At 36.3% G+C, this 23,326-nt stretch overlaps 1 protein-coding gene and 1 long non-coding RNA gene across 5 annotated transcripts in view; one reads left to right on the forward strand and one right to left on the reverse strand.

Annotated features, from left to right (window-relative positions):
• LOC138189938 (tyrosine-protein kinase CSK) overlaps nucleotides 1-23,298 on the reverse strand; it is a 27,558-nt gene extending 4,260 nt beyond the window's left edge. The window contains exons 1-4 of one of the 4 annotated variants that reach the window (XM_069132258.1): nucleotides 23,135-23,298; nucleotides 18,880-18,922; nucleotides 1,902-2,285; nucleotides 390-1,043 (exon numbers count right to left, since the gene is read on the reverse strand). In XM_069132258.1, the coding sequence (XP_068988359.1) occupies nucleotides 390-1,043; nucleotides 1,902-2,257 (1,010 nt within the window). In that variant the 5' untranslated portion in view covers nucleotides 2,258-2,285; nucleotides 18,880-18,922; nucleotides 23,135-23,298. Of the gene's footprint in view, nucleotides 1-389; nucleotides 1,044-1,901; nucleotides 2,286-2,831; nucleotides 2,930-5,181; nucleotides 5,519-18,879; nucleotides 18,923-23,130 lie in introns of those variants that run through there. The other 3 variants (XM_069132257.1, XM_069132259.1, XM_069132260.1) reach the window with 3 other exon arrangements.
• On the forward strand, nucleotides 2,419-10,109 carry LOC138189941 (uncharacterized). Its single transcript, XR_011176167.1, has 2 exons — nucleotides 2,419-2,492; nucleotides 9,674-10,109. It is a non-coding gene; the product is annotated as an uncharacterized LOC138189941 (long non-coding RNA).
• Nucleotides 23,299-23,326: the final 28 nt, after the last annotated feature.

The following is a 23,326-nucleotide window of genomic DNA, read 5'->3' on the forward strand; positions in this document are numbered from 1 at the left end:
CCAAACTACAATGGTCCAAAGAACGTAGCACAATATTTTTAGATCAAAGAAGAAAATCTGTGTCAGAACTAAGACAAGTATTCGTGCATATTCTTCACTCGCATTTTCAAATGAAATTTCTACAAATTTTGTAACAACGGAGAAATACGATTGAGTTGAAAATGAGGCGAAGAACGCAGCAGCTTTAAGAGGACATGGCGAGTAGGTCGCGTGCCAGCATGGAGAACGCGAGTAAAATACCACTCGTATTTCTCTATTTCGCAAACTATTCGATATCTACGCAAACGAGCATCCGTCTATATGCAAAGTTTCGAAGAAATCAGCGCGTGACACCTCGCGTGTTTCCCCAGCGAAGCATAAATCCAGCTGCGTCCGTGCTTTTTACGTACTACGCGAAGTTGATCTGGTCCTTCTTGGAAACGTGCAGTCTCCCTCTTGATCTCAGGTAATCCACCAGGGATCCTTTACTCATATATTCCGTAACCAGGTACATGTGTTGATTATTGAAAACAAGGCCGAGCAGTTTGACCAGATTGTCGTGGATCAGCGAAGTCATGAGACTCGCCTCGGCCAGAAACCTCTGCGCCGCCTCGCTGTTGTCTTTCAGCATTTTCACGGCGACCCTTTCGCCCCGATAAACGCCCAGCAACACGTCACCGAACTCTCCTTTGCCGATACACTCCCTCAATTCAAGTTCGTGGGTCTGTATAACCCAACCAGCATCGATGAACGCCTTTAGATCCACGCAAAAGTCCTGTTTGCCCTGTTTAGGCAGAGATTTGGTGAGCTGCGTGCACAATCCATCGGCATCCTGCTCGTAATGCTCGACCAGCAAGGCCAGATTTTCAAAAAATTCTTCTTCGTCGATAGTTAATTGTTTGTTCGTGTATTGCACTCTGTAATGTTGGACACGGCCCTCGTAGCACACGCACAGCGTATAGTCGCCGGGGAAATTCGTCGACTCCCGGACTAGGAACAGGCCGTCCTCACGCGGCCGCAACAATCGTTCGGCAGTTTCCCTCGATATCTTCCCGTGGAACCATCTAAAAACAACGGATAATCGTGAGTTTGCGTGAAATGAAATTCGGTTAATGCGCCGATTAGCGGATAATTGTGCGAGCCGATATTCTCGCCAGGACAATTAAAAGCAGGAGACGCCTATAGGCAGAAGTCGGAGAATCTCGTAGCAAAAATCACCTTTGTCATTTGAATTTCTTTTATCAAAATATATATCATATTACACAATCGTTATATCATAGAGGAATTGTTTCTACTCAAATCATATACAGTTATAGAATAAAGATCGTTTTCGCCTCGTTGAGTTTTCACTCGAGTACAAGTCACGGCATATGCGTAAGTCATTTTTCATAATTATTAGAATCCCGTGAAATTTATAAAAGTTACGTAAAAACTATGTACAAACACGATAACTATAATATATATCAGAGAACCGTGTTTTATGTATACAAAAAACATTGATTTTTGTAATTGTACGGGAAAAAAGAAGTCGAAAATATAGAATAAAAAAAAATTTTTTTTTTTTTTAATTTTTCCATCGAGACAACGATCTACAGTGAGATCCGTTATAACGAGACGTGATAAAGTGCAGGTGTACCGAACGAAAATTCAAAGTCGATTTTCTCGAAAACAAAGCCTCAAACGAAAAATTTTTATTCTATATTTTTGACTTCTTTTTTCGCGTAGAATCACCCCCTTCCCGCTTGTACCACCAGTTACCAACCACCCTGTATATATATATATATAGACATAATATAAGTTCGATGCAATAAAGAATTTTTATAAAAATCACATACTGCAAAATGCAAAAGTAAGGTCGGCCATCCAATCGTTTCTTATACAATCGATGTAATTTCACGATAGTGCAAGAAACAAATACGTACGGCATAGCGTTGAGTTTGACCTCGTGCCTCGGATTCGCCGATAACGCAGCAGGATTGCTAGGATTGGTGACGTTCGAGGTGAGGATTACCGGTGGTGAGCCGGTGTTCATGTGACTGGTTATATTAGCAGAGGTGACGTTCGAATGCGTAGTCATCGTCGGTGATACTGGATGGGACGGAATGTTACTTGTAGACAAGTTGGAAGGAACGTTGTGTTGCGTGCTATTTTGTATAAGGGGATGGGATGTTACGTTTGAGGGGATCGTATGGTGATTTTGATTGCCATCGAGCTTCGCTTGCCGCGCTGGCGCTGACACATTCGGGTATCCGCCACCCGCATTGTGATACGTTGGCATCGCAACTCCCGCAGTGGCCTATGCGAACCTACAAAAAAAGGAAGAATTTTAAACACATTTTCGTACGCTGTAAAGTGCACGGCTTCTTTTTATCTTTCGAAACGCAAAGATGTTTCACAAAGTGATCCGATTATTTTCAACATCTTCACCTTTCCACGCTGCTATTCTCGAATCTTCCTATCGACGAACAACGCCGATCGAGTTTAAGCAACATACGAGAGAATCCAATTTTACGGTAAAATTTGTGTATAAAAATTAGCAGCTAGAAAATTAGAGATAGAAAATTTAAAGACCTTCCTTAATATTTGACGATATTAACGTGATAATATTTGATTCAGAATATGTATCGTGATTGGCGATTTTTTTATCAAGATTTCTTATTCTTTAATTCGCAAGTAGGTAATGACATATTTTTTTAAAGAATAGATTTCACACGATGTGCCTACACATTTCATACGTTTTACCATGTAGAATAAAAAAAAAGTCATTTCCATATTTCAGTAACTCCAGTCGTATTTCTTGATTCTGCAAATCTGACGTTAGTGAGACACATAAACGTAGTACTAGCACTAACCTTAAGATTAGAACTAATTTGACGACTATGAATCGATACTTGGAGACAATACGATTACAAACGTTAGAAACGATAAAGCAACCAAGCTTCTTCGAGCAAGACTGAAATTGATAAACACGCTCGTAATGAATGAACTTCAAACCTCGTAAGAATTGTCCTTAAGAAAAAGTCATGAATCATAATATTGTCATTCAGAGCGCCGTGACTTGATACATCTTTCTGAGTTAATAGGTACGAAATTGTACAGGATGAATGAAACATTCCGTGTACGAAAGTCGAATTGCGTTTCGAACGACTCGACAGTGATATTTGCCATATTTATATTTTATTTCGTTTCAGGCCATTAAATTGTTTTCGTTTAACTCAATGTTAAGGAAATTTATTAAAAAGAAATTTTGATTTTCTCACATTCGATCGACTAATACTTGACTTTTATTGTTTGTCGATCTCCAAACGATATTGTTTTTATAAACAAAATGGTATTTATCAACTAAACGATGCATGTTTCTCCTTGTTGCCCTTTTTCCTCTATGAACAAGGACAACGTCTTGATCATACCACAGTCAACGCCTAATCTCCGTAAACTAAGTCAAGGACTTATTAAATCAATTTTCCAATTTTGTCTGTGGTTTTAAACTTTTCTTATAACACATACGATGTATTGCAAATAAAACGAAACGTAACCTATATTCACATCTTAGAAGATCGCGATTAAGAGGAGTAAAATTGTCTCCAAATACGAATAATTTTCTCTCATAAATTAGGAGGTAATTATAAAAAGGAAACTATTTGCCTGTGTAAAACAAGTAATTTCATACGAATAAATGGAAGAAAATATTCCTATTTAAATGTAGCAAAAATCCAATTTTGTCACACAGACAAAATACGGAGGACGCATCATATTCTTGTCGATTAGTGAAATGTTAAAGGAATTGTTTCATGTTCGAGGGATAGCTTTCAAGATATCAAAAAGTTATAAAGAATGTCTTGGCGCTTGGTATGCCACGTTTGCCAGAAAACAAGCTTTAGATATCCGGTTTCTCGAGTAACAACCATAAAGATTTGTTTCATCGTGGGGGAGGGGGGATTCGGTTCCAGAGCATGTGGTTCGAGCGTTGATTTTGTCTTTGAGATACACGATAGCCCTGTGCTTTTTCTTTCTTCCTTCTTTGCACTTGCGTATCGGTTAACGATACACTGCGTTCCGTGTTAACGGACACAATGATCGCGAACACACGAATGCTTTTTACGCGATCCACCTAACAGTGTCACGTTTGATTAATATTTGTCGCGAGAGCAAGCGTAGCAAGCGCTTAAGCGAATCGTTGCGTCAAGCAGTTTCCGGGAAGTCCTGATTTTACCATGATTTTTCGTCATTTACAGTACTTCGTTAGAGCGAGTCGATTTTATGGATCTTTTCTTTTTAAGAAATTACTTGCAGTAAAACTTTATTTATCTGAGCACCATTTATCTGGTGTGATCTGATCCGAACAAAGTTTTAATTACTGTCCGATTAAACCAACTTCCGCTAATTAAGCTCACTTATCTAAAAATGAATTCCTATTATACGAACTATAGATGCTTCTAAAGTAGAGTCAAACGAATGGAATTCCGATCTGCAACTTATAAAGCTGATTAATTATTTTGAAGATGGTCGTTGACCCAAATTTTTCCACTATCTTCTTTTTAATTGAACACGGTTTGGAAGTGGCTGTAGACTGATTACTAGAATGATTAATAGATCTAATGACTACTGCAGAAAGAATTTAAAAGACAATTTTTTAATTCGATAATGACATATACGTTTAAAAGTATCGCAGAGTAAAATAAAAATGATATGCCGCAAAATGATTTCCTCGATTTAAATAAAATCAATCTTTGCCCGTAGAGAATGAATAGTGGTATTTATTGAATATCGAATGTGAATATTTCATTCGTACAACATGTATCTAGAATTTGAGAGGTGAAATATTTCCCATAAATCTTGAGCTTGATATTTATAAACGATCCTAGTTTACGAAAACTACACCTCTTTATTCTTTATTTAATTCAAAATATCTAACCATTATACATAAGCAATAACCTGCATAATATAACTTTACCTGCAAATCAAAGAAAAAGAAAAAAGGTTTACGAGGGATTTCAAATATTTCAACGTATTTTGAAAAAATGGAAAACTCGATATAGGACAATTTAAACTAAGCGGAACAACACATTGAACAACGCTGCTAAAATCGTTACGATCATTCTTTCGAGAAAAAAAAAAAAAAAAAAGATAGATGTATCCGACTCAATCTCAATCTTTTTTACCAAACAAGGCGAATTTCCAGAAACATATAGACGAGTTTACCATTTTTAAGAATAAACCAACTCTACGTTACAGTCTCCTTTCGCCCACTCTCGAACGTTAACTCGTCCATTCGGAGATACAACATCACATATATCGAAACATGTCACACTCTGTAACTCATAATCATGAGGAAACACGTCGAATCACAAAACGATCGCTTCTACAAACTCAGTTACGCTTTTTAATTAAGTGACCATCGATATTTCGACGGAGACACTGCAGAGAGGGCGAGAAACGTTTCCCTGTCGTGGCTGATCGAGCAAAACGAGCACGGCGTCCATGGTGCGCACCATATTTAATCGTGCATCCGCGGTGACTGAGGTGAGCATTTAATCAGCCAGTTAGCTTAAGTGGCCATTGTTCCAACGCGCGCACTATCCGCTCGTTCAGCCCGCATTATAATGCGCTAGACACACCGATAGACGACAGACATGCGTGAGAGGTGAATCATTCCGCGTGTATTTTCGAAACGACCAGCAAACCATCGTCAACGAACATGCCCGGTGCAAGCATCGTCGCTCGAACCAACGTCTCGTCTGGTCTCTTCTGTTTGCGTGCGTCCGCCCGATGTTCTTAGCCTTCTCGCATTCGTGGAAGACGAATACAGTTTCTGACGAAAGTATTCGAATAGTTGTATAGTAACTTGTATAGTATCGTAATGTCTATTGTAACGCGTCATACGACGAGTCTTATACGGAACATTATATGGAAGAACGTTAACGTTGTAGCGAGACTCGAACTGTCACGATTATATTCGTAAGATTGGAGAGAAATTTGAAAATGAACATAGAAGCTACAAGATGCATAGTGCAAGAGATCATAAAAATATCGAACTGTTGAGAGAGAGAGAAAGTCGAAATTTTATTTTTCTGCGACTAAGTATAATATCGCGGAAAAATGAATGTGAAAAATGGGACAGGGATTTGACGATCAGAAAAATGATTACCGTATTACGATAAATTCGTTGAATTTTCTTTAAGCTTTTTATAATACGACGTAAAACGATACTGAGAAGATTCTATTGTGAAAAGCTCCGCTTGCATAGTAAACACCGTGAGTCACATGCGTCCCACGTGATACGCTGTTTTCCTAAGAATCGTCGACATTCGCGTACGCTTTTCGATAAACGTCAATATTTTCATGAAAAATGTTCAAAGAAAAGAAAATATCGGAAGAAAAATAAAGAGATTGGAAAGTTGGAGGAATTCTTTTTGAAACGTTTCGCGGTTCAAGTGTGCCGCTTAAACATCGTGAATATCAGACGTTGTGGTCACAGTATGCTTGCAAAGCACACCAAGGTTTAGATTACCATTTCCTATAAACTTTGCTGCGTTTTGTAATACTGAGACACTTCGTGACACATAGAGGAATACTGAAACGTAGGTTCAGCGGTTGCACGACGGGTTCGCGAGTGGAACAATAGAAGCAAAGATGTAAAGATTAGAAATCTACTTTTGTGTTAACCGTATTAAATAACTGAATTGGTTGCGATCAACATTTCTGGATAGATAAAAATTCGAAAAATATTTAACAGTTGACTTGGTCGTAAGAAAATTCCGAGGAAATTGTTAAATAATAAATAACTTGTATAAAATCGTGTTTCAAAGATAGATTTAACGCATTCGCTACTAAAAGAAAATAAAAAATTATTAAACTTATTTTAACACGCTATCTTGTAACTTTTTTGTTTCTCTCAATTTAAGTCTCACTTTCTCGAACCAAAAACGCAACAATTGCGCCACGCAACGTTATTTATAGATAGCGAATAAATTGCATAATTAGATAATTGAAGCGGCGCAACGTATGCATCGATAGCGACGAAAATATTCCAAAGTCGTGACAGAAACAACAAGAAATTATACGAAATAATAAAATTCTTTCTTAACGCCTAGTTGTAGCTAAAAATACGACTTACACGTGAATTTATATATTGTAGTAACTTCATGCTACGCTGCAGGGTTGGAATGAAACGATGACTTAACGATTATTTCTTTATCATTGATGATTTGATTTTTTAGAGGAATTTGGTTGTAATATAGACGCAATATCATTACATACGTTTGCAACGAACATGTGAATAATAAAGTGTATGCAAGAGCTACTTGCGATTCTATTCAGAACATTTCTGTTTCATATTCAGAACGTAGAATGCTCTATTACATCAAAGGGTTCTAATGAAACGCTATTGTCTGCAATTTGAACGAACACGTGTTCTAAGAAATAATTCGATCGATCACGTATGTACGTTAATATAACCAAGAATAGGCAATCTGTTGCTATAGAAAAATCAGCACCACGGGGCTAATTTTACCACGAAGGATTCTTCAAGACCTAAGGATACCACGCTAAAACGTTCTAAATTATATAGCAACTTATGATCGTGATTTTTCATTCTTTCACGTCGCTAATAATCCATGCTAATTGATGCAAATTATGACTATAAATAATGAACAAAAAAATGAAAAGGAATGTCTACAAATTTACTAACAGCTGGAAAATTACGAATCCTTTCTTCGGTATTGAAACTTGGCGAATGCGTTTGAAATTCACGATACGTGGATCGCAAAACAAAATATAGAAAATCATCCTCGTACAATACTTTTCTGCAACAAAGCCTCCTCTATCTGATCCTACAAAATGAAATTCCGTCGTTTCCTGCTGAATAATCGGGGGCAACATCGACGAGACAAATCTGTTGCACGATCAAACATTGAATAATTCAACTGGAGTTTATCCTTGGTCGGTGTCTATGACGAGCGCGTTATGTCACGCGAAAATATATTGCGCGGCCGGACATACTAATACAAGAATCGTCATTACGTAAGTATGAATAGCCACGTTTTATTGTCTGGTTTTCGAATTTTGAACAAACCGTGTCGCGCGTCCACCGTGGAATCGGACTTTCACGTCGAGTATCCTCTCGAGCTAAACACAATGCGCTCATTCAACAAGCATTTTACAGCGTAATTATAGATTATCGTGCTGTTTCCGATATCGATCTCTTTCAATGTTTTTACACTCTCGTTTAAATATCATTTTCAATGTTCCAAGAACAATTACTTTTCACTTTCAAGTAAAAAAATAGGGACAGTATGAATATGGCACTGATTGATCGAGTTATAGAATCAGACGTCGTAAAAAAGTCTTCGTACACTTTGCGAAGGGCTACTTTGATACAAATAAAGTTGCATAACACGTTTATTAAAAATATATATATATATATATGTGTGTGTATATATTTTTTACAAAAATCATATTTCGATTATTTAACGTTCAACGTGTTAAAAGTATTTGTCACTGAGAGGATTAAATGAGCTATGCATTGATACGTGTTACATACGAAATTGTTCCTTTTCGTCGACTTGGTACAAAACGCGTCGAATCTTTAATGAAATTTCGTAGAATCGTATCTCCATGAAGGTAACCCTTTTTTTATAGAGTACATAAAAACTTTGACGAGTCAACGTATTTATTTGCACTTTTACGGAAGTATTTTATCCACTAAAACGATTATTTTACAAGGTAGCGTACGATATAATTTAATCGTTTTCTCAGCAAACCGGAAAAACGCGTAACTATGATTCAGAGAACCTTGACCAAGTTGAGAGTTGAAATGGAATAAATTGAATGGAATATTTGTTTTCATTTCCAATCGTTTAGCGACTAATTAATTAAAATGACGAATGATGTTCGTTAATTTGCTAATTGCAATCTTTATTGAACACTCGTGATCTGGTCATCGGATAATTAAAAAGAAAGAAATGAAAAACAAAAAAGATATAAAATGATGTTCATTGATAAACCAACGAAAGAACGCGGTAAACGAGGTCGGCTTACAAAGTGGCCATTCATTATGAAAGCTAGACCAAAGCGTTTACGTATCAAACGCTGTACGCATGTTGTTCAATAGTAACCGCAAAATTGATTAAATACTCGGGACACGGTACATTAAAATTTATTACTAGTAAACGAAGCTGTGAAATTACTCCAATCCCCGATAATACTATTAAGTGTGACTAAATATTGATATATCTATTACATACATGTATATCGATCAGACTGTCGCGCTAATATTAGCCGTAGAAACCAACGAACGAGCTTCGTGAATTATGAACAAATTTCTACGATATCGTAAACTCAAAGTAATTTCACTGTATTGCTATTGCTCCAATAGCTCGTCGAAGAACGTGTACAACAATCGGACGAAGATGCGTAGAACACAGGCAGAAAATCGCGATTTAGGTTTCCCACGAATACTCGTTAAATCAAAAACTTTTTCTTGAAATATACGTAAGAAGTACTTGCTCGTGCTTGAATTTCAATTGATCGCGATGCTTGAAAATTCGCCAATTCTTACGATTCAGGACGCACCCCGTGGGAACAGACAGCCGGTATCTATGCAAATGCTTGCGAAACTACCAAAAGCCTGACGAATTTCTCACGAGGTGAATCGTAAGGGAAGCCAACCTCTTATACAGCTGTTCCTTGTTAGCCATGGCAATTAGCGAGAACGAACGGAAATTCGGCGACGTGGATCGCACGCATCAGCGACTCAGGTGGCGTCGAGACCAAGGGGAAGACGCAACGTGACCATGGCTCGAATAATAAACTTTCCGATTGCACGCCAGTCCACTGTACTACCATCTGGAAGGACATACCTACGTAGCATAATTTTTGGTATCAACCGAACGTTTACTATGGTATGGCGCTCTTCTGGCTCATGCCATCCTATTGGCTTGGCAACTAAGTGATTGCGGATTTTGTCGATATCGCCTAATGACAAAATCCGCAATCTCTTAGTTGCCAATCCAATATTTACACCGAGCTATAATCAGAAAAATGGCTTGACTCTCTATAATTGAAATTTTATTTCTTTATGGGAATAAAAATGATTTTAATAATATATATTATAAAATAAATTAATACAATCATTGTAAGAAAATTATTTATTAAATATACATTGATATACAGGGTGGTTGGTAACTGGTGGTACAAACGGAAAGGGGGTGATTCTACGCGAAAAAAGAAGTCGAAAATATAGAATAAAAATTTTTCGTTCGAGGCTTTGTTTTCGAGAAAATCGACTTTGAATTTTCGCTCGGTACGCGTGCACCTTATCACGTCTCGTTATAACGGATCTCACTGGAGATTTTGAAAAAAATTAAAAAAAAAAAATTTTTTATTCTATATTTTCGACTTCTTTTTTCGCGTAGAATCGCCCCCTTTCCGCTTGTACCACTAGTTACCAACCACCCTGTATATACATATTCCAACATCATCACGCTACTTTCACGGTCTTCGGCAGACTTGCAAACTCAAACGTCGAGCGGAAAGCGTATCAACACGCGCAATAACGTTCGAAGGAAGCCATTATCCGATCGTAAAAGTTGAGTGCAAAGAACGAGGATGATCGAGTGGAAGTAAAGCGAAGAGTAAACGCGCAACGAGTTCATCTCGCGAGACTTCCAGGATAGACGGAAGGGAAACGATGCGATAGCAGGTATCGAGCGTTGGAGAGGCGACGACGCGGTGTTATTCGCTTTTCACACAAAATACTAGCCTGCAATCCTTTTGTTACGAGCGATAAAACGCGCAGTGTAGTTTCGGCATCGTTTGATAGGGAAGGGAAACGCGGTTGCTTGCTCGCGGCGCAAATCAACTCGTTTCTATCGCAACCGACTAACGAATGGCTAACCATACATCGAACATGCTATCCAATCGGTCGATTGAATCGCTCGCAGCAAATTCATTGGTCACGATTTGCGAAAGTCGATTCGCGATGGACTCCTAACGCGATACTTACAGCGCTATACAGGTACAAATTTAAATTCCGCCGCGTTCTTTTCATCGTTTTCGACTCAATCGTATTTTTCTAACGTTAAAAGGTACCTCAAGTTCGAACAAAATATGATAAACGTCTTATCGATATATTAGGTCGTCCGAAAAGTTTCTTTCGTTTTATAAGGAAATAATGGATGCACAACATTTTCCGTTTTATATTATTTTATCGAATCATGTATGTTCCATTTTGTTCTATCAAAATAAAGATCACAACGTTCGACAGATTAGGTTTCATGTTTGTATAAAGATGCACCGTTGTTAAAGACGGGTCTGTAAAAGAAAGACACTTTCCGGACAACCTAATATTAGCGTGATTTCTCCCTTCGATTTTACGTTAAACATTTTCTTAAAGCGTCGCGAATCCGATTGTTTGGTCAAAACGAGACTGACATTGAAATATAGAAATACGAATATCGTAACAGGGTTGTGTATACCGTGAACTGTTGAGAAAGTTGAATATCTATCTTCTACTATGCGTATACCGAAAGTATTTGAATAGTTGCCATAAAATATTTTTATTGAATATATCCCGTGTATATTATGCGAAGCTTTTTGAAATTTCATTAGCAGAATGTTGAAACACGAGATTCGTAATATACAATGTCAGACTATATCGCGTCCAAAATCAATCACTGCTCAAGGCTATTGGTGACCGTACCACCCTCCACTATAACGTTTTATTGCTTTATCGTTCTATTTCATCTCTTTTCTCTCGTATTTGTCTTACCTCGTGTTCGTTTCCCAGACACAGAAGGCAAGGTTGCACGCTGTCTGTCTAACACATATCAGGTAACAATCGAAGCGCGTACAGAGGTTGCGAAGGACTGGATCAACCATGAGTTGTCATTACGATCGAACATCGCAAATACAATACGCGGTAACGAAAATACTCTCGTTTGTAACAGCAGAAAGCTAAGATCGAGTGATGCATACGAATATGGAAAAATTATTCGCTACGTTGTTCTTAACAACGCGCTTCAAGCTTATCAAAATTGCTGATATCGTAAGTAATAGAAAATCTTTGTAAGAGTGATTTTTATTACGAACTCTGCAAATTTGCGAACCAGCCTGCCAGCAAACAGTCGAAACATCGTCGTCATTGTGATCGGCGACAGTGGCGTACACGCAGGCTAAGTCCCAAGAGAGGAGATTCGACGTTCGTTTTTCGTCCCGCCAAGGAAAACCGCAAGGTGCCTCGCCCCGTTCCACGCGTCTAAAGATATCAACTTAACAAGAACGACGGGAAAAAAGAGTAATGCTCGTGACTCTGAGCGACCGTGCCAGCCAGCCACCAGGCAACCAGGACAAAGTGACGAACACAGGGCGTGAAACGGCTGCCCGTAAAACAGCGAACCAGCCTTTCTTTTAATTTGTAACCGGATAAAGCTAGATCGGTGCGCGAACGTGCAAATTAATTGAATCTGTAATTGAAGGTAATTAAAACTTATTATATCGACGCTGGTACCAGATACTAGGAGGATGCCCGCGTTAATTATAGTAATCGAGAGAACCAAGAGCGTCTAGTCGCAGCGAAGAAAAGCCAGTTTATTAACGGCAAAGTGAATTCTACTAAATCTCCGCGCATCCAGCTCCTCGCCTATTATGCTCGTTGGTATCTCGAGTAATTCATAGACTGAATGATTTGTTTGTCATTGTCAGTCACGTGGGGGCTGGCATTTACGAGAAACGCGTGAGAAAACACGGTATTCCTCAAGATTCTCGTTTATTTAACGATATGGGATTTGCGTTTGGATATAATGCATGATCATATAAATAATGTAAATAATTAAATTAATATACGCAGAGACAAACAACGATACAGTAGAACGACAATTATCAGAAACTTGTGTCGGGAGATGAACTTCATACAGCTAGAACTGATAATAATCATGTACATAGCCAGTAATGAAAAATTCAATGTTGATCTCTCGACAAATGGCAACAAATATTACGACGTCTGTGCACAAATAAACATTCTTGAACTAAATGTATAAAGTATGGTCGATCAAAGATCGAAAGATTACCGCGTTTTTTCCAAGCTGCTCGATTATCTTTAGAAAGAATTCATAAGAATCGGAGCAGCAACTCGATAAGAATCGATCCGTTTATAACTGGAGGACCGAGGATAAAAGACGAGGAACGCTCGGACGTTCAGGTAACAGAGTGTTCAAAGAGACAGAGAGCGAAGTAAATCGGTTCGACGAGCTACGAAGCATCCGATTGGAAAATCAGATCGATCAAAGGAGCCACGTGCTTTTCACGTACAGCCAGCTTCGACAGCGGGTTATTCATCGTCGACGATGCAACAAGATTTACATTATCCAGAAGGGCAGATCGTGGCAAAGATATCCGACGAAATTCTCGATCACTGAACCAGCGTGTTCCCCTTTTTCGCGTAATTTATGCAAAGCTTATTCGCACCGATGTCTCGTAACTGTGCACTATTAATATCCCTGGCACGCGAGGACAGAAGCGAAACCGGGGAAAGAAAAGAAGAAATAAGAAAAGAAAGCGAGGAAAGAAGAAGAGGAAGAGGAAGAAAGAGAAGGGAAAAAGAAAGAGGAGAAAAGAAGAGGGCAAAGAGCACGCTCGACAGATTTGTTCGGAGTGTTTCTCTTTAACAGTACACGTTACTGTACCGTGACCAGCCGTTTTCCATCTGGCGTTACTGCATTACCCCGCGGAAGACTGCGCGCGTTTACGATTTCTTACTCCGAGAAACGGTCACATTCTTTCTTCGGCAAGTGTAACGATATCGTATGAAAAACGGAAGAACGGGACGAAGAAACGAGAAAACAGCGCATGTACTTCTTCGACGAGAAATTTACTAAGGCTGGAAGCGAATAAACACTTGTTGTTCCACAGTTTTATTCGCTTAAGACGTACATATATATATGTATTAGACGAGATCTACAATCTTGAAAGATGGTTTTAAATGTTAAATTTAGAAAAATAATGTACTCGTACGTGCTTTGTATTTGTTGAAATCGTGCTTGAGTTAGAGAAAAATTACATGAATATACAGGGTGGCTGGTAACTGGTGGTACAAGCGGAAAGGGGGTGATTCTACGCGAAAAAAGAAGTCGAAAATATAGAATAAAAATGTTTCGTTTGAGGCTTTGTTTTCGAGAAAATCGACTTTGAATTTTCGCTCGGTACGCGTGCGGTACGTTATAACGGATCTCACTGTAGATCGTTGTCTCGATGGAAAAATTTAAAAAAATTTTTTAAAAAATTTTTATTCTATATTTTCGACTTCTTTTTTCGCGTAGAATCACCCCCTTTCCGCTTGTACCACCAATTACCAACCACCCTGTATACGTGCTAGTATATTTGTATCATCAAAGGGGTTAATAAATGTACTAAATTCGTCAAGGGCGATGGTTACAAATTATAACTTGTAACGAATTTAAAAGTTTCGAAAATACTCCAATGAAATAATTACAACAATACTCTCTAATTTCGTAATAACAGTAAGTAGCTAGCAATTTTCTATGATTCGAACCATAACATTTCTTCGCCTTTTCTCGACCATCTTTGCACGAACTTAAATTTCCCGCCACGTTAGAAACCGTGACACGAGCAAACAAAGCAGAATAATCAAGAATACACGGGCAAAGACAATGGGCGCAAAAAAGAGGACAGCTCTCCTTAACAGTTAGGGTATATATGGATTCTAAGCAGATCCTCGTTTACAACTTTCTAACTATCTCTGCCATTGTAACGTAACACGATTCACACGAGACAGAGGTGAATCAGTATCGAAGGCGGTAACGCGAACTTCATAGAGCTCGAACAGAGAGAAGAAAGTATGACGTGACCCAGAAAAATATTAGTCGCGGAGTAACACGCGCTAAGGTTCGAGGATTGATCAAGTTGGCCGTGCACGAAGAAAGAAAGGAAATGAGACGAAAGTGAACGAAAAGAACGATTCGTATAGAAATATACAAATAGAAATAAATAATTTATTCTTTATTAATCCTGCTGTGGTCTTCGAATTTTTTTATAGTTTGATCTCGCTTGCGTTTCAACCCAGAGGAACACTTGTGATGTTTTAAGAAAATCATGCACAGTATCGTGCGTATAAACAGGGAAATGCCTATATGCAAAAAGCCAACTGGTATAATTAATACTAATTAATTGTGATGTTAACATAACCGTATTGCGAAGATTTCTATTTCTACTTTTTCTTTTTTATCGAATTTAAAAATATATTTCTTGTACTTTGAAGAGCACTATAGAATGACTCTTAAATGTTTATATCGAAAAATATATTTATTAATAATTACAAACTAAACTAGATTGAACTTAGCATAAAATACAATGTACAAGAAATGTATTTTGGAATCCTATATTATGGAAGAAAAAAATAGAAATAAAACTTTTCATAATGCAATTAGTTCAATTTATGTTTCAGTTGTATGAATAAAAGTGAACACATTGAAACATACAGAATATTTCTACCAGCTTGAAGCGCATCTTAATATCTCCAACGATATCTTTTTTTCTTTTATATGAAATTTTCGAATTTTTTGTTTACATTATCTTTAATAATTCTACACTGCACTCGTGAGCGTTTGAAGACGAAGGAAACGAAGATCGCTGAAACACGAGATAAGAGGAGGTTGCAAACGCGACTTCGTGTATTTTATAAAGGAGCTTCTTGTTCCGCGGTGTAATTATATTTTAAGAGAGCAATTTCTGGAAACTCGTCGACAGGCTACCGCAGGAAGTCGTTAATATTGGGAAGTATTTCCTAACGATTTCGCAGTATGTTTCTTAATGACCGTGGAGTCCGAACAGAATTGCAGTCAGACACGGAAACTCCTTATTCGCATTGACAGGAGATTGAATTAAGAATTCCTGACGCGTTCTAATAGTTATCTAGTCGATCGAGAATATAAATTTACGTATAGAATAAAATTTAAAGTAATATTCTTTATGAAAACATATCTTAATCGTCGTTTAAATCAATATGTAAATTATTTCTTAAAAGATAAGTTTCCTTAAGATGTGATAAATGAAATAAAATTAAGTAAAATTGTATCCTCGATATAGCATCGACTAAGCACATTTGACTCTCCTGCGGCTGCTTTTTTGTATCGATTTTACTTTAATGTTAACCGAGAAAAGGACTTTTAATGTTGCAAGGAAGTCGAAAAATCATGTATATTAATAACGACTTTTTTCGTATTATCCTTAAATTTAAACAAATGTAAAAAAAAATGAATAAAAGATAGCAATTTACATAAATGTAATAGGAGATCAAAGAAGATGGTAAAATTTTATCGAAATTGTAAACAAAAATAGTACTTGTCGTAGATTACATTTCCAACAGTGAATCACTTTATTTTTTTACAAAGTTTATCTAATCAAATACGTGCTTTTTACGCGAAATTTCTAAGACGTACCTTGTTCCGCTTTATCATTTACCTTAAAAATATAATTTTTATCAGGAACGCTAAGTATATTAAGAATATTCTTTCGATTATCCAGCTGCAAACAATTTTATCGATATACAGAAGCGAAAAAATCAGTTGAGCAAACAAGCTCCACGATGAAAATCTCCAAATTACATGCTAACGAAACCTTCCACGAGATGTTTCTTTTTGTATGCCGCTATTGGCGATAATGCGTAAAAGAATAAACGCAATACACATACGAGAGACATAAAAGTGAACTGCTTTACAAATCGTTTCGTTAAAAAGACGAAAGATATATTAGAATAATAAATACTTCGCAGAAGCTGTCCAATTCGAAAGAATTAAAGCGTTTAAAAGTAAGGAAGGAAATATTAAACAAGTCCTTGAAATTCCTTATCATAACCACGATAAAACCACGATTAATTCCGCTGCAGTTGTCGAATTTTTACGACGCAATTTCAATTTCGTTTCAATAAACAGAAGAAACCTTCATTCGTAACTGGTAAATGGAGACGACCTATAAAACTCTAAAAATTTGTATTTTTGTGCTCATGTGGAAAGTACGCGTTGTGAAGTTATTGATCGATGTAGTTTCATCATTATTAATATATGTATAAGTCACAATACATTCGTATATTTTTAAACATTTCTAATATCTACGCTATAATACGATGTACACGTAAAACGACCACTATACCAACTACTTTTAATGAAAGATGTACTTTTTACGAAAAATCCTCACATAAGATCGAAATAAGAAGATACGTGTATTAACAACGATTTAATCGAAAATGACTGAAAAGTGGGAAATAAAATATTCGCATGAACGCAACGTCAATACTTAGTGGGTTTAATGGGAATACAGATACGTAACGATTTGTCGAAAAGCAACGGATAATCCTACGCAGCATGCAGTTTCTACGATGTCTTAATCTGAACGCGTGTAAGATCGATCATAAAGCTAGGAATCTGGAAAAGCAATTCTGTCCTTCGCGAAGTGCTAGATACGTGTATCCGCGAACGCTTTAAATCGCATTTGGGTCACGTTGGATATCGCCTTCGGTTTCGCACTTCGTCTCCATTTGTGGCAACTCGCTCGAATTTAACCGCGCGTCTACATTTTCCTGAAATGCGTCGTTAAAACGCAACATTTCTCGTTTTTGCTTTACTCCGCCATTAATATGAAATATTCGCATGCGTAGCCACACTGAAATGCGATCTAATAATTGTACAATTGTAATAATTGTAGTATCAATTAGTTAACTTCCATTGGTACGAAATAAATTTCCCTTAATAACGTTCTTATGTTATAGTGGAGTTCCATCGCAACGGGAATGTCTCCTTTCTGTGCAAAAGAATGCTGAGTTACAAGGAATTGCGAAGAATGTATCGCTATTCCGAGATTTTTTCCCGAACGCTAAGGCCTGGTAATATGAGTCACGCTGCAATGGCGAGCAGCACTCTTGAAAATCTTACTAATGAGGCTCGATACTAAAATATACAGAGGATCTCTACCGTAACGAGATCTTGATTTTATACGTGATAAAATGATTATCAAATTTAATTGCTCTGGTGCAATAGGATAGGATAAATCTTAGCTTAAAAATTACCAACGAATGGTTGAGTTTGTTGCGTGATATTAAAATTTGCTCTTGTACCTCGATTTAGTCGTGGCATACGCAATAAAAATGTTAGTCGTGTACTCGAGCGAATCATATTATTTAAAAGGAAGAACTTAAATTTAATTTTGTAGAAAATGTTAAACCAAGTGAACGTACGTTCTGTGTATCTTCACGTTATATTTCCAGAGTTGTTCTTGTACAACAGAATGATTTGTGAAACAGATGCTCTTATATTCCAAAGCTACATAGTTTGTACAGAAACGAGATATAGTTTGTATAGAAACTATAGAATATGGATCTTCTAGATATATGGTTCTGCTGACTCGAGATTCTTACAGCATACGAGGTCTTAGCTATCATTCTGAAAGTGTTAGTACGTTTCAACGAAGACAATTCGCAATATGTTCGGGATAAAAAGGGGAAATGAATGCAGAATCTCCGATGCATATTTAGATCTATGGTAATTGATATTCGCGTAAATACGTATAACAAAGAGTATCGACTTTAATCAATTCTTGTAATCTACTCTAATTAACTCGTATTTCGTATGAAAAATAGAAAGTTTGCTGAAAAATAGCCTGTGTAAATGTATCTATGGTAACCTTTGAGTGTAAACGTGTGCCGGGCTCGGACATGAAAAGCTTACGTTCGTACAGTAAGGATTAAATATGATATTTATTATTTTTACAATTTTATCTAGTTTACGACTTGATTGAACATAATTCGTAATAAAGTAATAAAACACGATAAGTTAAGCGTCCGACAAATCTTTACAAGCTTACAATTTATAAAAAAGATATTCAAAGCTTTACCTATATTTTAGATTGATTGTCCATCCTCTGGATACGTTCCCCTCTGAAACAATAATAAAAATCATTCGATTACATTGATAATCAAATATTAAAAGAATTTACATACGAGAAGAATTTTAAAAGTATTTCAAATAAATTCTACTATAAAACCCGTACAAGAAATTGTTCTCGTTACGCTTAACGAACAGTTGCTCGTAATTTCGCTTGGACTAAAACTAGCGAAGTTCCTTGTTAGAAATTCATAAAAAAAAAAAAAGAGACGATCGCCGGGTAACGCGATTTTAAATAGCAAGGAAGATTAGGAAAGAAGCATGTCATAACAAATTTATTAAATCTAACTATAGACGAGACTCTGCGTTTCACCGAGATGCTCAATTGCTAATTAAAATACCGAACAAAGCAAAAATAAATGCGACCATCGAAGCAAATAACAAACAGACGGAGCCTTTTTTCCAGGTATTCGGCCAGATATTCGCATGTGAATTAAATTTGAGCATTTAAAACTCGAGGATAAATACATAATTATTAACTATGTAAATAAAGTGGTATTATCAGTAGCTTGAATTATAGAGGCAATATGTTTGTTAGTTTTTAATCAACGCGTTTCAAAACATTTTGCATCTACAAAGACGCTAAACTCTTTACAAACAATTAAAAGAATTCTATTTCGTAAATTTTATTTACTATTATTTGAATAAATTTCAACTCTTATTTCGTTATTACGTTGTACATTATACAAATGCGATGGATAAATTGAAAATATTCAATCGAGGATAATGTTATATCTTCTAAATACTTTTAAATGCTTTTATGCAAAATAGTAAAAAAAAAAACTCTCATTTAAATGAATCATTTAATTACATCGTTATGCAATTTCCTTCTAACTTGCTTAAAATTCTTGAAACTAACGAGTCTATTTTCCATCCATAGCAAATGAAAGAATTAAATTACATGTGAAGCAATTAACAATACAATTACAGAATAAACGGCATGTTTTATTGGATAATAAGATAACACTTTTCCTAAATTTCATTATACGATCAGTTTCATGAACTGAATTAAATTTCCATTTACTTTCAATAACCGCATATTCATTACAACCACATACGATCGAGATATACAATCTCGAAAGAAAGGCAAATAGCGAATAATATTTGCACGATGTAAATAAACAAAATCATTATAAACGTGTCATACCTATTTTCCATGCTAACTGATGGATATTACATTAGATCAAATTATATGTAACGAGTATAATCTTTAACATTTTTCATAGGCAATTAACATAATTTTCCCAACCCATTGAAGCCACGTACATGTATCCCTTAATTAAAATATCTTATCTGAATTTCTTTTTCATTTTTTAAGATACGTTGAAATACCTACTACCGGAAAAGGAAGAAAAGTATAGAATTGATATACAAAAGTGTAACAGTTCATTATTACGAGCATTAGTTGACTATGAATTGTATTTCAAAAAAATGATTAAATTTCAGATTTGTTTTTGTTAGTTTATACAAATTAATGAAAAGTAAAGTTGCTTCCTTATCGCAGCTCTTATAAATACAAATAGATCTATCGCTTCAACTCGAGAAATGGAGTAAGCAATAATACGTAGGAAATACATTTTTTTCTTTATAAAATTCCACGTACTAACTGAGTGAACATAATTTTCATAAAGTAATCGATTCCGTTGGCATTTTTCGTAATAGAGAGTAGTATCCGGCAGTTTGATCATTCGGAGCAAACGTCTCGTAACATTCAGCGCAAGGTTGCGGTCGCTCCCTCTCACTCGGCTTCAGAAGCGCTGCTTAAGGCTGAATTAATTAGGTAAGAAACACGCATGAGAGAATCGTTGATGTTTCGGCCGCGAAACGGCACAGCGGGAAACCGCGGCGTTTTTCTTCGTCGGCGAGAAAACGCATCCATGTGTGTTCGACGCACGTGGAAAAATATAACGTAATAACCCAAGGAGGAAGAGCAGCCCATTTACAGCGTACAATTAAGCATTGTGACTGAATTATTCGACAAGAATACCGTGTACCGTTCGTTAACTGTGTAATTAGCCAATAGTTAATTGCCCGGGTTCGCATGAGCTGCTTCACTCGCCTCGGAAGCGTATTAACCCTTTACACTCCGATTTTGTCCCGGCTAAACTTTTCGATGGTAACTCCAATGTTTTTTGGCACGTCGCACACATGTATAATGAAATTTCAGTTTCAAATGATATGTTGTATTCTTCGCACGAAGTTATATTTTTATGGTTTGAAATCTTGATCATTGTGTACTTTATTATTAATCACCAACCGTCTCGAATAATAAAAGTATAACTTCCTGTAAAGAATAAAATATATCGTGTGTGTACATATATATATAATATTTATTATTAATTATTAATTTAACTGATTTAAGTTAGAATAGGATAGGAAATCAACAAAAAGTTCTTATAATCATGAAATATTAAAAATTAAGAAAGACAAATATAATGGAAGTTAGGTCTGTTTTAGCCTTTGTAAATGTAAATATGATATAACTTGTTTTTAATAAAAATAATAGAAAATTTTTAAATAAAGAAATTACTTTGTACTAGAAATTAACAATTAAATATTTCCTTCATCTTCGCCCGTTATGTATGATGCTTGCATATTATGTAGATATGTTGTGTACTTTATGATTTTGTGCTAAAATTTTATCACATACAATGGAATTATTAAATTATAATTAATTATAAAATGTGCCTCATTTACATCATATATCTCTTCAGGAATGTAAGTCATTTAAAGCATAGAGAACATAAAAATACCTTTTGTTGGCAGTTCATAATTTTATTGAAGAAAACGTCCCTACACCCCTCATAATGGATACAGAGAAGGGGATAATTTTATGATGGTTTTATGACCATTGGCATCTTTTTAGTTTCCGCATTATTCTCTCTTTATTGCTCAATTCATATTTTGTCGAAAATTCTATGGTACAATTATTACTGCTGTAGCTGAAAGATGTACTGAAAGTATAATAACCATTGTGTATGCCTGGGTGGAGTACTTTAAGCACAAAGGGTTAATTCATTACACAATAGTTTTCTATCTTCCTCTCTGTGTTTTCTTATTTTATAAAAGGAAATGTGTAATGTCAAACATTAAAACGCGGAGAAAAGGACGTATTCAAGGACAGAAAAACCGTGGCGGGAAAATTGGAATGCAAAGGACACGTGTACACCTCGACGCGCCACGATTATCGCTGACCAACAAGCTGACAGGAACGTACCGATCAAGCTGTCTCTTTGGGGTGGTTTACATGATTCGAGCGCCGGTTGACATAACAGAAGCTACCCTTCTCAAAATTATATTAAAACGGAACGATATTTACATTTTTTGCACGTATTTCGATCAGGTCGTTTCGATTACGTTGGAAAGTATTCGTTGCGCTACATTCGTTTACTGGTACGGCTTCTGATGCAGCATTGCTTCAATGATAGCATGTTTTATACATAGGCTCCAAATTTAATTATCGATTCGGTTAATAATGTTCGTTAAATAATAGTATAACATATCAATTGTTTAACTTGATACATTCTATGCTTGAAATATCAAATCTTTTTGTCTTGTATTGATAATTAACGATAAATGTGAACGCACGTGTTACATAATACGTTATTATGGAAAAACAGATTAAACAACAACACGAATATAAATAAAGTGAAAAGAAAGCTCTGAGACGAATCTCTTTTATTTTCAGATCGTGTATCGAACCATAATTAGTCGAAATTTCGAAAAGTAAAGTTAAGAGACAGCTCATGGACATCGCGTAACCTCGACAAATCTTCGATGCACTAAAAGGATATGTTTCGTACATGCATGTGCTATTTTTTGAGGAAATGGATGTGCCGAAAGGTAAGAGACGATATTGTCACCGAATCGATACGAGATGTTGGAAATTACAAAGAAACGTGCTATTTCTCTGTCATTCGGTACATTTAGAATGCAAGAGCGTATGTCATTTAAATAACGCCCACTTTTAACTTGAGAAGGTGAGAGTAACAATTCAAAGTATAATCTTCGATCGACGTTAATCACTTGTACAATTGGGAACATTGTTATCACTATGTGGTAGAACGATTAAACAACTATCATCTCGCCAAATATACGCGATAAGAAGACGTTATAAAATCGTAAAATTGATGAAATTTTAATGTATAACAGCATCGCAAGAATTTTATCCTGCGCGCGAATAAATATAAATTACGCTTACCTACTTTATCGAATACTCGGATTTTGTTAGCGGACCTGCGAATAAACACAGGAAGCACAATAACACTATGTCACATGAACGAATATTCGTAAGAACCACTTAAAACAACGATGCAATCACCTCACGAAACGTCACACTCACTTTAGTCGGGCGGCCATTTTGCTACACACAACCCGAGTGAAGAACATTTTGATCT

This window comes from Bombus flavifrons, chromosome 2, assembly GCF_040668555.2.
Source record: "Bombus flavifrons isolate JBK064 chromosome 2, iyBomFlav1_principal, whole genome shotgun sequence".
NCBI classification, from domain to species: Eukaryota; Metazoa; Arthropoda; class Insecta; order Hymenoptera; family Apidae; genus Bombus; species Bombus flavifrons.